Source organism: Nerophis lumbriciformis, linkage group LG23, assembly GCF_033978685.3.
Source record: "Nerophis lumbriciformis linkage group LG23, RoL_Nlum_v2.1, whole genome shotgun sequence".
In the NCBI taxonomy this organism is placed as follows: Eukaryota; Metazoa; Chordata; class Actinopteri; order Syngnathiformes; family Syngnathidae; genus Nerophis; species Nerophis lumbriciformis.
This window is the reverse complement of record NC_084570.2, coordinates 26843603-26859220: the sequence shown is the minus strand read 5'-3', so window position 1 is coordinate 26859220 and position 15618 is coordinate 26843603. Positions and strand designations below refer to the sequence as shown.

Here is a 15618-nt window from a genome sequence, read left to right as displayed (position 1 = left end):
ACAAAAAATAAAAACACAAAAAAACTCCCAATATATTTTACAGAAAAATTCTGGTGCCTGAGTTGCCGGTTTTCACTGTTAATTCTACAGATTCTGTTTTACAGTATATGTAAAAATATATATAATAATCAAATGCACGGTAGCGCACATTAATATAAATCAATTATTACTTCAGTAGGTTTTTTTTTTTGTTTTTCTTGGGGTTTATGTATGTATGTATGTGTGTATGTATATGTATGTACATGTATATTTATATATATATATATATATATATATATATATATATATATATATTAGAGATGCGCGGATAGGCAATTATTTCATCCGCAACCGCATCAGAAAGTCGTCAACCATCCGCAATCCACCCGATCTAACATTTGATCAGAACCGCATCCGCCCGCATCCGCCCGTTGTTATATATCTAATATAGACGATGCAAGGCATTAGTGAGGTTATAAAGCTTTTGCCTGTTAAAGAAAGGAGACTGATCCAATGCAGCACAGACATTCGCGTGCCACGCTGTCACGACCCAGACGCACACCAGTGCGCAATCATATGGGAGCCGCGCTGAGCGCACCTCCAAGCGCGTCTCGCTGCAGGCGACGGCCGGGTATATGGGCCCGACGCTCCAGCGCCATCCATTTTCAGGGCTAGTTGATTCGGCAGGTGGGTTGTTACACACTCCTTAGCGGGTTCCAACTTCCATGGCCACCGTCCTAGCTGCTGTCTATATCAACCAGGGTGAGCCCCACCCCTTTCGTGAGCGCACTGCACGCGGAGTGACCCCTGTTACGTGCCCCCGGCAACAGGGGTGGCGGGCAGGTAAGCTGCTTACCTGCTGCGCGTGACGCCGGCCGCGGCGAAGGCGGACGAGGCGGGGTGTCGGTGCGGTGGGCGCGGTGGTGACCCTGGACGTGCGTCGGGCCCTTCTCGCGGATCGCCTCAGCTACGGCTCCTCTCGGGGGAAGGGGCCTCGGTCCCGGACCCCGGCGAGGCGTCCCTTCTCCGCTCCGTAAAAGTGTCCATCTCTTTTTTTTTTTTCTTCTGTTGTGGCATATGCTGCAGGTGCCTGCTCGTTTTTCGTATGTGGGTAACAACATTTAACTATGTATATATATTTCCCAATTGGTTTAACTGCCACCCGCCTGAATCTATTTAAAATCTAATTTTTTTTTAACCACCCGACCCGACCCGACCCGCGGATAAAATCTAATTTTTTTAAATTTCATCCGCCCGATCCGCGGATAATCCGCGGACTCCGCGGTTGTGCCCGCAAACCGCGCATCTCTAATATATATATATATCGGTGATGTGCGGTGAGGTTGATGGCTGGTGAGGCACTGACTTCATCACAGTCAGATTTACAAACATATGAACCCTAAAGAGTATCTTATTCACCATTTGATTGGCAGCAGTTAACGGGTTATGTTTAAAAGCTCATACCAGCATTCTTCCCTGCTTGGCACTCAGCATCAAGGGTTGAAATTGGGGGTTAAATCACCAAAAATTATTCCCGGGCGCGGCGCCGCTGCTGCCCACTGCTCCCCTCACCTCCCAGGGGGTGATCAAGGGGATGGGTCGAATGCAGAGGACAGATTTCATTACACCTAGTGTGTGTGTGACAATCATTGGTACTTTAACTTAACTTTAACTTTACACATACAAACTGTAGCACACAAAAAAGCACATTTAATAAAAAAAACGTTTTTATGGTCTTACCTTTACTTATAAATGAAGTCCATGCGTCGCTGTTGTGCTGGATTAATGCACCCCCTGACGGGAGTGTTATATCAACTAAAGCCCTCACTTAAACTTTCCACGTGCAAGATTTAATCTATTTAAAAAAGTGTAACCGAGAGTTAATAAATGGCGCCTATACTGTATGAAACTACAAAATAACAAACACGGAGGCTCCAGTTTACACGAGGACCACTTTATTTACCTTCTTTCAAAAACCTCCGCTCCACTCCAACGTGTCATCACTTCCGCTCTTAGCGCCTTCAAAATAAGAGCTCAAGGCATATACTGTATAACAGCGCATAACAGGAACTTAACATCACAAAGAGGAAAGCCCATGAAAATAGGTTACAAATGTTATTTAATAAGAAGCCAAAAAGTGCAAAAACAATAATGTTCGTGTTGGAGGAGTTGTGAATTAGGTACACCTGCAGACTGCAGGTGTACCTAATTCACAACTCCTCCAACACGAACATTATTGTTTTTGCACTTTTTGGCTTCTTATGAAATAACTTTTTTAAATAGATTCAATCTTGCACGTGGAAAGTTTAAGTGTGGGCTTTAGTTGATATCACACTCCCGTCGGGGGGTGCATTGTACGGCGGGGGTGCAGGAGGCGGGATTACTGCGAGCCTCAGTCGGTGCGTCTTTTGCAGCCGTTTTATGATCGCTCAGCACAAGAAATACTTTACACACATACAGTTGTTGACAAAATGCACTGTACATTATATACCTCAGCTAACTAAACTATGGAAATGTATAATATAGTTCATATAGCAATACGGTCTCACTGCACAGCAGGCCAGCAGTTAGCCGAGTCCGCAATCCATGTTGAGGCACAACGCAGTGACGTGCCTCAACTGGCTGCTGTTCACCGCACCGTCTCTTCTCAGTATTTGAACGGCAAATGTGAAAATTCAGCGATTTTAAATAAAAATAATCTAAAACTGGTGAAGTTAAATGGAAAATAACTTTAAAGTATAATCACTGGATACATATAACAATTTAATAAAAATGTTTTCTTTTTACATTTTTTTTCTTTCCATGATGGCAGGTGAGGCGGGGCCTCACCTGCCTCTAGTGACTGCACGTCACTGATATATATATATATATATATATATATATATATATATATATATATATATATATATATATATATATATATATATATATATATATATATATATATATATATATATTAAATTGTTATATGTATCCAGTGATTATACTAGAAAGTTATTTTCCATTTAACTTCACCAGTTTTAGATTATTTTTATTTAAAATCGCTGAATTTTCACATTTGCCGTTCAAATACTGAGAAGAGACGGTGCGGTGATCAGCAGCCAGTTGAGGCACGTCACTGCGTTGTGCCTCAACATGGATTGCGGACTCGGCTAACTGCTGGCTTGCTGTGCAGTGAGACCGTATTGCTATATGAATTGTATTATACATTTCCATAGTTTAGTTAGCTGAGGTATATAATGTACAGTGTATTTTGTCAACAACTGTATGTGTGTAACGTATTTCTTGTGCTGAGCAATCATAAAACTGCTGCAAAGACGCACTGTGTGAGGCTCGCAGTAATCCCGCCTCCTGGTGCCGGTTAATGCACCTCCGCCGCAAAATGCACCCCCCGACGGAAGCGCCACACCAACCAAAGCCCACACCCAAACCCTCCACGTGCAAGACCGAATCCACCCAAAAAAGTCACTTAACAAGAAGCCAAAAAGTGCAAATACAACATTGCTCGCGCCGGAGGAGCCGTGAACGACTGCAGGGACACAACATTAGGTACACCTGCAGACTGCAGCACGGATTTCATATTTCATTCATTCACAACTCCTCCAACACGAACACCACTGTTCCCGCACTTATAAGTAAAGGTAAGACCATAATAACGTTGTTTTTATTAAATGTGCTTTTTTGTGTACTACAGTTTGTATGTGTAAAGTTAAAGTTAAGTTAAAGTACCAATGATTGTCACACAAACACTAGGTGTAGTGAAATTTGTCATCTGCATTTGACCCATCCCCTTGCTCACCCCCTGGGATGTGAGGGGAGCAGTGGGCAGCAGCGGCGCCGCGCCCGGGAATAATTTTTGGTGATTTAACCCCCAATTCCAACCCTTGATGCTGAGTGCCAAGCAGGGAAGAATGCTGGTATGAGCTTTTAAACGTAACTCGTTAACTACTGCCAATCAAATGGTGAATAAGATACTCTTTAGGGTTCATATGTTTGTAAATCTGACTGTGATGAAGTCAGTGCCTCACCAGTCATGAACCTCACCGCACGTCACCGATATATATATATATATATGTATCCTCTGGTTTCTTTTTGTTTCATAATACTTAACTTTATTTGTGTATGTGTGTGTGTATGTATATATATATATATATATATATATATATATTATTTTTTTTTTTTCTCCTCTAGTTATTGATATTAGTCTTATTGAAATGTTTTTTTTGTTCCTTTCCCCGTTTTGTGTGGCGTTTTATTGGCCTTAACTTTGCCAACATTTCAATGTATATTGCTGTATATGTGTTGTTATAAAAATTGAAAATCCTAAATAAATCATATATAAAAAAAAAATCAAATGTATAGACGATTACATGTATTAGTCGCTGTTACATGCGGCCCTCTGAGGGCAGCCATAACTGCGATGTGGCCGTCAGTGAAAACGAGTTTGACTGAAGTTATGTAACTACGGCTAGTCTTTGTACTGTAAAACTCTCAAAATAATCAACACAACCATGATTGTCTCCATGTGGACGGGTGTACTGTACTGTTGTCATATACTTTATAATAATTATGTCTCCTTTGATCTGGTGGCAGCAAGCAGAAGAAAGGCATCAAGTCGTCTATCGGCCGCTTGTTTGGGAAGAAGGAAAAGGGTCGACTGGAGCAGACGATTTGCAGGGATGGACAGCCCCTCGCAGCGTTAACAGGTAAAATTATTAAATTATAATTATTAAGATATTTTATTTTAGCTTTTCATCTTACTGAGACATTCCTGCAGCAGTAGTAAAGTCCATGAAGACTTTGTTCTGGAACATTCCCACTGACACTTTACAAATTATTGTAGAAGAAGAGCACAGTAGAAGCTGCTATAGCTCAAAAGGAGGTATCGACTATTAGGAAGCGAGGAAGCAGCTGATCAGTCGATCATGTCAACATTGGCACACAAGCTCTTGATCGGTTTTTGGATGTTTTTTATTGGCTTTTATTTTAGTCTATTTACAAGTTAGAATGGTTTTTTTAATTTTTTTTTTTTTTTAGAAATACATCCGTCATGTGGGCAGCACGGTGAAACAGGGGTTAGTGCGTGTGCCTCACAATACGGAGGTCCTGGGTTCGATCCTGGGCTCGGGATCTTTCTGTGCTGAGTTTGCATGTTCTCCCCGTGACTGCGTGAGTTCCCTCCAGGTACTCCAGCTTCCTCCAACCTCCAAAGACATGCATCTGGTTGATTGGCAACACTAAATTGGCCCTAGTGTGTGAATGTGAGTGTGAATGTTGTCTGTCTATCTGTGTTGGCCCTGCGATGAGGTGGCGACTGTCCAGGGTGTACCCCGCCTTCCGCCCGAATGCAGCTGAGATAGGCTCCAGCACCCCCCGCAACTCCGAAAGGGACAAGCGGTAGAAAATGGATGGATGGATGGATGGACATCCGTCATGTCTTTATTTTTATTTATTTTTTTATTTAGTTTTTATTGACATCCAGCATCAGACATTCCTATCCATTACATCATATTTGCATACATCATACATCTATCGTCTGCCCTAAATGTAAAAATAATATTTTTTATTTATATCCCAATGATGCCACCCCTCCCCCCCAAAAAAGAAAAAGAGAAAAACAGCAAAAAAACAAAAACTAAATAATAATAATAATAATAACAAATAAATAAATAAATGTAAAAAGTGATAATAATAAAAAAATAAAAGAAAGTATATGAACAAATAGTAAATAAATACATAGAAAAAAACCTATAAACATATAGGGAGTAATCTTTTTTACACAGTACAATCACTAATTCGAGAAAATAAAATCAGGCCTATGGGGTATGAAGTAAATTTCTCCAATTTATAAATAACTAAAGTTGTTATCTTCTCCATTTTATAAATGTCCATTGTTATTTCCATCCATAGCTTCAAACTTGGGCTCTCCTGTGATATACATTTCCTGGCAATAGTCTTTTTACAAGCCACTAGTAGGATATTCATTAAGTGTCTTATGTCTTTCATAATGATTGTGAATGATATTCAAAAAATGCAGTTCCCCTTTAAAACTTCTCAATGACTTTAGCATCAGACTTCCTCTATTTGTTTGATATTGTCATTAATACCACAAGTGTTGGAAAAGTGTATTACAACTGAGTACGGCCCAGTGTTTGACAAACACAGTTCTTTACAACAGGAGCACTCGGCATTTCTAGGAATTTCCTGTAAAATTTTAGTTTAGGCCATCATCTCTGCTTTAAAGTAACAATTTGTGTTTACCAAAAGTGTTTATTTCAGATTTTGACATGAACATTGGCGACACTATGACGCTGGGAAAACTGGGCACCCAAGCAGAGCGGGATCGCAGGATGAAGAAAAAGTAAAACCTTTCCTATTATCTTGTTTCTTTTAGAACATTTACCTAAATGTGTCCTAAATTCCACCCTCAGGCATGAGCTTCTAGAAGACGCCAGGAAAAGAGGCGTACCGTTCGCCCAGTGGGACGGCCCCACTGTTGTCTCCTGGCTCGAGGTTGCGCTCTCACACCTCAGTTATTGCACCTAATATTCTCTGACACCGCGGGTGACCTCGCTCTCTCCCTGGGCCAGCTGTGGGTGGGCATGCCGGCGTGGTACGTGGCCGCCTGTCGGGCCAACGTGAAGAGCGGCGCCATCATGTCGGCGCTGTCGGACACAGAGATCCAGAGGGAGATCGGCATCAGCAACCCGCTGCATCGACTCAAACTGCGCTTGGCCATCCAGGAGATGGTCTCGCTCACCAGCCCCTCTGCACCGCTCACCTCCAGAACGGTAACAACACAATATGATATTATTATAATCACTGAACGTGCACCTACACAAAACATGTATTTTTTACCATTAAGGGCCTGATTTACTAAGATCTAAATACCTCGCGCTAATAACATAGCGTGTACGATCAGTGGGCGTGTTTGGTGTGATCTACTAAGACTGCGTGTACAATTGAAAAGTGGTGCAGATCGCCTTATTTAAATGAGGATTTTGCGTGTGCTATACGGGGTATCGCCACTTTCCTGTTGTCATGATTCTACCTGTGGCGTTTTGTTATGTTTTCAAACAAGCACCACTTTTTATGGGCATTTTAGAAGCAGTCGTGCGGTGCATTTACAATAAAAAACACTTTTTTTTGAAAGGGAGGCTGCACTTACGTGCTCAAGTTGCTAAACATGCATACTTCAAGAAGTTTTTATCATATAAGATATTCTGTCTCCACATATATTCTATGTGGAAAAAACAAACATCAATAAAAAAATATTACCGTAAATTCCGGACTATAAGTCGCTCCTTTTTATTCCACGTTTTGAACCCTGCGGTTTATAAAACAGTGTGGCTAATTTACATATTTTACTTCACTGATGGTCATAACGCAAATAGTTTTTTTTTTTTTAACACAAGCAAAGACACTGAAAAGTTGTGTTATTGTTTGCGCTACGGCACCCTCTTTTTCTCAAACTGTAGTGGTACACGGGCTCTATCTATTATTATTAAAGTACAGTGTTTTATTTTCATATATTCAAACACCGTGTTACTGTTCTGTGTGTAATTTTCCAGTGGCCAAATTATTAAATATACTTGTTAAATAAAGCATCTGCTTTGTTTTTAATGAATACTTAGGCCTAGTTTGCTACTAGGGTTGTACGGTATACCGGTATTAGTATAGTGCCGCGATACTAATGAATCATATTCGGTACTATACCGCCTCTAAAAAGTACCGCCATTGGCGGATCTACACCTAACATCCACTGTAATGATACCAAGCACAGTAGCGTATCTAGTCGATACTACTATGATTACGTCGATATTTTTTGACGTCACAACATCTTCTTTCGTTTTTTAAAAATGTTATTTATGTTTATAAACTCAGGAAATATGTCACATGAGGACTTTGAATATGACCAATGTACGATCCTGTAACGACTTGGTATGGGATTGATACCCAAATTTGTGGTATCATACAAAACTAATGTAAAGTATCAAACAACAGAAGAATAAGTGATTATTACATTTTAACAGAAGTGTAGATAGAACATTGTGGAAGTCTTCTCCCAGCAGCTCCACTGCAGACACGGCACAAGAGCCCAGCGTGCAGGTTCAACAAGGTTTTAATAAATGTTTTCTTTCCAACAACAGTTTTCTCTACTAGAACGTGACTTTTCAGCCATGTCCGTATCTCCACCCCCTCCCTCTGCTCCCGGCCGCTTACTGGTAAAGACAACAGATGATTAGATTAAGACGTACCACCTGTGAAATCTAATCACCTGCCACCTGTGTCTCGCCGTCAGCACATGCCACGCCCCCGTCTGATGGTGCTCTGTCTTCAGCACCATGGACAGAGGCTCCTGCAGGCGCGCTGATCACACTCTCCCTCCACATACCTCCACCGCCAGACTTAGGCTGGGACATCGTCCGGCCGCATATAGGCGGCAGCATATGCCGCGTGGGGCCGCAGTACCCGGTCCATGAGTCTCTGAAATGTGGCGGGTGCACCGAACAAGCCGAACGGAAGGGTCACGAATTGGTATAAACCTTCCGGAGTGGAGAATGCCGTTTTTTCCTTAGACTCTGGAGACAAGGGAATCTGCCAGTAGCCCTTAGTCAAATCCAGTGTCGTGAAAAAACGAGCAGTGCCCAACCGGTCCAGGAGCTCGTCGACCCGGGGCATTGGGTAGGCGTCAAAACGTGACACATCATTTACCTTGCGGTAGTCCACACAGAACCGCACAGACCCATCTTTCTTCCCTACCAGAACTATGGGGCTGCACTATGCACTGTGTGACTCTTCTATTACTCCCAATTCCAGCATGGCTTTTAAATTCCTCCCGAACTACTTTGCGCTTGTGTTCGGGTAGCCTATAGGGCCGAGACCTCACCGTCACACCTGGGCTGGTCTCTATGTGATGCTGGGTGAGGTTCGTGCGGCCTGGCAGGGGGGAGAACACGTCAGCAAAATGCTGCTGCAAATTGGCCACATTTGTTTTCTGTGACGGCGTAAGATGACAATCACAGCGGAGAGGGAAGGGCCTGGGGGAGGGGGGAACCTCCGGACCCAGCTCCTTGCTCTCCGCTATCGCCGTCACCATGGAGACAGGCTCCGCCTCTCTCCAACCTTTTATTAGGTTGAGGTGGTATATTTGGGTTGCCCCGCCCCGGTCAGACCGCCTGACCTCGTAATCCACATCACCTACTCGTCGTGTGACCACAAAGGGTCCTTGCCACTTGGCGAGTAATTTGGAGCTGGATGTTGGAAGTAATACAAGTACTTTCTCTCCCAGTGAAAATTGTCTGAGTTGCGTCCCCTTGTTATACAGACGCTGCTGACGTTCTTGGGCTTGGAGCAAATTGTCACGTGACAAGTGCCCCAATGTGTGGAGTTTTGCTTTCAAGTACATGACGTATTGAATTTTGTTTTTACTGGGGCTTGGACCTTCCTCCCAGCTTTCTTTAACTAGGTCCAGCACCCCGCGCGGCTTCCTGCCGAACAACAGTTCAAATGGGGAAAACCCCGTGGAGGCCTGAGGAACCTCCCACACTGCAAATAACAGGGGATCCAACCATTTAAGCCAATTTGGTTTGTCCTCGTGTACGAACTTCCGGATCATGGATTTCAAGGTTCTATTCAGCCGCTCTACCAGCCCATCAGTCTGTGGGTGGTAAACGCTGGTCCGCATGGATTTGATCTCCAATAATCCGTACAGTTCCTTTAACGTGCATGGCATAAAGGATGTGCCCTGGTCAGTCAGAATCTCTTTCAGGATTCCAACTCGGGAGATAACTTGAAACAGTGCCTGCGCTACACTCTTTGCAGAGATGGAGCGCAGCGGTACTGCTTCGGGATAGCGCGTTGCGTAATCCACCAGGACTAGCGCAAAGCGATATCCCTGGGTGCTCGGGTGAAATGGTCCGACGAGGTCCATGCCAATTCGCTGAAACGGGGCCTCTAAAAGTTGTAATGGCCGCAAAGGCGCCCTAGGGGTGGCCACGGTGTTGACTAGTTGACAGTCCGGGCAAGCTGCGCACCAGCGGTGCACGTCTGCCCGAATGCCTGGCCAATAGAAACGGACCATTATCCGATTGAGTGTTTTATCATACCCCATGTGACCGGCCATCGGGTTAAAATGCGCCGCCTGGAAAATCATTTCCCGACGGCTTTTTGGCACCAACAATTGGGTGATTTCCTTCCCTGTCTGAGTGTCACGACTCACTCTGTATAATATGTCCCTAATCAATGCAAAGTGGGGGAACTCCCGCTCTATTCCCTGGGCGAACCCGCTGCCCATCAATGGATATCACTTGGTCCCAGGTCGCGCGCAGAGTGTCATCTCGAGACTGCTCAAGTGGAAAATCATCCATGGGGCGGCATTGGGGAACCGGGGAAACCTCTTGCGAAGCCCCCGCCGGCTCCCCTTCCCCGTCTCCCCCGGCAGCGTCGGATAATCTCGCGTCGCCGGTGAGAACAGCGCGGCTATCCCCTTTCCCTACCGGTCGTGAACGCACCCCTGCGCACCGCTTTATTAACCTGTTAAACCCAGGCCAATTGGTTCCCAAGATTAAGGGGTGCTCCAGGCGCGAACTTACAGCCACCTTAACACTATGTTTTTCCTCTTTGAACAAAATTTGAACAAAGAACAAAGTTCTGGTGGATCATGGACTGCTCGCAGCCCGAATCCACCATCGCCCGGTGTGTACTCCCTTGTATCCTTACCGGTACATAGTACGTCTCCCCTGGCCCCGGGGAGGGTACCGAAGGGTCGACAACCCGGATCATCCCGCTGCAGGTGTCCGAGCCGCCCACACCTCCAGCATGCCTGCCCAGGCATTCGAGGTGCAATTTGCGGGGGACACACAGCGTCGGCAGCGGCCGGGACCTGAGGGAAAAAAAGCACAGCAGGGTTGTTTCGAAGCTGTTGCTGTCGGTAATTTTAATGAGCTGGCAGCAGCCAGCATCATCTCAGAAGACCCTCGGGTGCCGTGAATGTCAATCAAGTGACGAAAGTGACGTCATAGTGAAGATTTATGATCGCTCATTTTTAGGACTATTTTTTTAATGCCTGGCTGGCGACCGACTGACACACCCTCCGCGATCGACCGGTAGCTCGCGATCGACGTAATGAGCACCCCTGGTTTAGCTGATTGGAGCGCTAGCTTGCGCAGCTAGTGGGTCCATGACGATGACTTCTGTTTTGTTTGATCAACCATTTTACTGCCGTGTAACACACACTGTTTGGAAACAATTAAGGTATGTAAATAAACATTTACAAAACATTTATGTGTAAACAACTAGTTTCACAACGTATATCTCTGCGCTTTATACAGTATGTGGAAAAATATTTTATTTTTCAAAAATTTTGTGGGAGTGGGTTATATCCCGATGCGCTCTATAGTCCGGAAAATACGGTAAATGACACCAAAACACATCAATTGAATTTGTTTTAATCAGCCCCTTTAGTCATCTTAAATTCTAAAAGGATGTTGCTGAACTTTATTTACGACCGTTCAAATATGTTGAAACACACACGAAGAACGGAATATTCTCTGTCCATTGTCTTTCTTATTTTTTGCACTTCCCTCTTACAGCCATGCGTGTAACTGTGTCAGTTTCAAACGTGCAAAATAGGGCTCCAAAACGGTGGCAAGTGATGATAAATCATAGCGCGTGCTGAATAATATATTTGGATTTTCTCCTGGTTGTTTTGATAACCAGCATATTTCTGCATATTAATGAAGACAGAGACTCATAATGGATTTCACAACTTATTCTGCTCACTTAAAGGGGAAATACACTTTTTTGGGGGGAATTTTGACTATTGATCACAATCATTATGAGAGACAAGAAGACAAAAGGTTGTTTTTTTTGCATTCTTACATGTAAAAATCAGCTCGTTGCATTAGCAATGCCGCTAATGGGAACAATCAATTCTACCTCTAAATCACTTTAAAAATGCATTCAAAAACCGTCAACGTCCACACGTGCTACGGTATTAGTCGTAAAAGCTAACTACGCCAAGATATAAGCTAGCTTCTACGTCAGCATGAAACGGGTTTGAGTTTGTAGCACACAACACAATGTAATAGGACACCAATCTGTACTGACTGAAAAACATGAACATGAATATTACAGTATCTGTAAGTATTATTTCATGTTTTGTTTGTACACAGCTAGCCAGACAGTGTATGTACTGTAGTTGTAATAACACGTATGACGTGCTGCTTGTATCATGATCAATATAAAGTGACTCACTTGATGGACTGTTATGCGTTTGGTCCAGCTGGCCAGAGACATTTTCCTGGTTTATTTGGTTAAGCACTCCATTTATGTCGAAATAGTATGTCTCCAATTTGCAGCTTCAAGTCTTGCCAACCTCAGTCTCTCGGCTTCCGTCTTCTCCAATGTCTCACTCTTCCTTCGTGCTCATTTCTAGAAGTAGCAGTTCATCCTCAGTATATTCAGCTTCAAAAAGATAAAGCTGTGAATCCTCATTTGTCTAAAAATAGTCGTCTTCGTTGTCTGTAGACCATGATTAGAAACACACACGCATTTTGTTCCCGGAAGTAGGAACACACACTTGTTGAAAGTCGGACGCGCGTTGCTATGAGAACGGAAATCAATGTGCGGAAGAGATCAGTTCCGGCAATGATTAAAATGATCAAAATATGGTAAATATTGTACATATTACATATTGTTATGAAGGTGTCTGTTACTACATTATATATATACTTGCAGTGTGTATATTGTACATATTACATATTGTTATGAAGGTGTCTGTTACTGCATTATATATATATACTTGTAGTGTGTATATTGTACATATTACATATTGTTATGAAGGTGTTTGTTACTACATTATACTGTATATATACTTGCAGTGTGTATATTGGACATATTACATATTGTTATAAAGGTGTCTGTTACTACATTATATATATATACATATATATATATATATATATATATATATATATATATATATATATATATATATATATATATATATATATATATACTTGCAGTGTGTATATAAAACATATTACATATTGTTGTAAGATGTCTGTTACTACATTATATATATACTTGCAGTGTGTAGATTGTACATATTACATATTGTTAAGAAGGTGTCTTTTACTACATTATATATATACTTGCAGTGTGTATATAAAACATTACATATTGTTATGAAGGTGTATGTTACTACATTATATATATACTTGCAGTGTGTCTATTGTACATATTACATATTGTTATGAAGATGTATGTTACTACATTATGTATATACTTGCAGTGTATATATAAAACGTTGGAGGGTTTTTAAGTTGTTTTAGAGACTTTGAAGACTACAACGGTGACTCCATTAGCCGCATTTTCCAAGCGTTTTTTATCATCTTTAAAATCCGAAGAAAAAAGACACGTGTTCTTGTCTCTCATAATGATTGCAAAATAAAATTTAAAAAAAGTGCAGTTCCCCTTTAACAGACTTAATCTAGTAGATCGTTTGCGTGTGCTATCAGGTTAGCCCGTGTTTTAGTATACGCAGACCTTTAGTAAATCCGGCCCTAAGTGCACAGAAAACCTCGTCGTAGGTTTCACCAGCACCCTCAGTAGACGACTCCTTGCTCCTATCACATGCCTTCAGCAGCGTGGCCTCTTTTCCCGCCAACACGACACGGAGCACTGCAGCAACACAACACACACACGCGGTCGCACAAATATCGCCTGAAATACACTCCCTCCTTTGGCATCACTCAACACAGTCAATGTTTGTCTGTGCGGGTGTGTGTTTGTATGCGTGTGCATGTGGGCGGGACGGGGGTCATCGTGTGTGAAAATACACGCCGGGTGTTTGTTTGTGTTTGTGTGCGTGTTTGTGTGTGTGTGTGTGCACTCCGGTGTGTTCTTGTCCTCTGAGCAGTCCTCCGGAAATGTGTGGGTGACTCATGAAGAGATGGAGAACCTGGCTTCGTCCTCCAAAGCGGTCAGTACCATCTGGGTGCCCCCCTCGCCTCCCCCGACCTTCTCCCCACCAAACACTCACACACACACGCACACACACACACACGCCCTGTCCTACCACGACACACACGTGTGCACCCGTCGGACACAATGCTAACACTAACGCCTCTCTGTGCTTGTGTTGTTGTGGCGTGTGACCTGTGCTTTTGTGTCATGTGGGCTGGGGTCTGTGTTTGTGGCACGTCACGTGTGCAGAAGGTACTTCGGAGCAAAGTACCCGGCGCCGTTTCCACAACGTGCGTGTGTGTAAACGTTCTTTTTTGAAACTTGTTTATTGTTTCCACCATGCTGCCGCGTAGGCGAATGAGGAGGGCAGCTGGGCGCAGGTGAGCTTGTTGCTCTGGCAAAAGTGGTGCAGTCACACATCTTCACATGAATTCACAAACATATAAACAATTTGACACCTTTGGATTTGTCAGCCAAACACGTGATGGCTGAGTTATAGTTGCCAGTGCCCTCTAGTGTACATAATAATGTACCTTGTATCTAAATACAGTCCATCCTTTACGGTCAAACACCATTGTGGGGCACTGGTTTGTTACAATTTGGAAAATATAATAATAATATTTTTTATACATGAATAGAATAGAATAGAAAGTACTTTATTGATCCCTGCGGGAAATTCAGCACCACAGTTCGCTCACAATAGACAATAATTATAATAAATAATATAATATATATAATATATTATATATATAATATATAAATTATATAAATATATTCTACATATACTCTACATTTAAGTGCAGTCAAGGAACATATGTATTATACAGTCTGATGGCTGTCGGTATGAAGGACCTCCTGTGTCGTTCCGTGTTGCATTTTGGGAGTCTGAGCCTTCCACTGAATGTGCTCATTCTCTCCAAAAGGTCAGAGTATAGTGGGTGGGAGGTGCATTTATATATATATATATATATATATATATATATATATATATATATATATATATATATAAAATACATAATATATGATAAATATAAAATACAATATACTGTATATCACAGGTGTCAAACTACAGTATGTATATTTTACATTGGCCCACAAACACCTGGAAATAATATGCGTCAATTAAGGACCTTATTTTTTCTTAAATATGTATTTCTTATTTCCATTTTGACAGAAAAAAATATATGTACTATGTGAAATTACATAGATTTAAAATTGTAATACCATCCAATTGTATCCAACAAATATTATATTATCATACTTTCAAACATTTTTTTTTTGTTAAAATAAAAATAAAAAATTCAAGGGGAACTGCACTTTTTCTGGGAATTTTCCCTATCTTTTACAATCATTATGAGAGACAAAAAGACACACACCTTTTTGTTTGTTGTAGGATTTTAAAGATGACAAAAAAACCCAGTGTAAGATGCGGTTAAAGGGAGTCACCGTTGTAGCCTTCAAAGTCTCTACAACAACTTCAAAACCCTCCATCAACCTTTTATATGTACACTGCAAGTATATATATAATGTAGTAACAGACACCTCATAACAATGTGTAATATGTACAATATACACACTGCAAGTATATATACGTATATATATATATATATATATATATATATATATATATATATATATATATATATATATATATATATATATATATAT

At 41.9% G+C, this 15618-nt stretch overlaps 1 protein-coding gene across 8 annotated transcripts in view; it reads left to right on the top strand.

Moving 5' to 3' along the window:
* Positions 1 to 15618, top strand: part of ppfia4 (PTPRF interacting protein alpha 4) — a 278835-nt gene that overhangs the window by 234886 nt on the left and 28331 nt on the right. For 2 of the 8 annotated variants that reach the window (XM_061984863.1, XM_061984861.1), the window contains exons 19-24: positions 4573 to 4685; positions 6247 to 6340; positions 6411 to 6492; positions 6570 to 6770; positions 13904 to 13966; positions 14304 to 14330. In XM_061984863.1, coding sequence (XP_061840847.1) covers positions 4573 to 4685; positions 6247 to 6340; positions 6411 to 6492; positions 6570 to 6770; positions 13904 to 13966; positions 14304 to 14330 — 580 coding nt within the window. The remainder of the gene's footprint in view (positions 1 to 4572; positions 4686 to 6246; positions 6341 to 6410; positions 6493 to 6569; positions 6771 to 13903; positions 13967 to 14303; positions 14331 to 15618) is intronic. The other 6 variants (XM_061984869.1, XM_061984864.1, XM_061984862.1 and 3 more) reach the window with 5 other exon arrangements.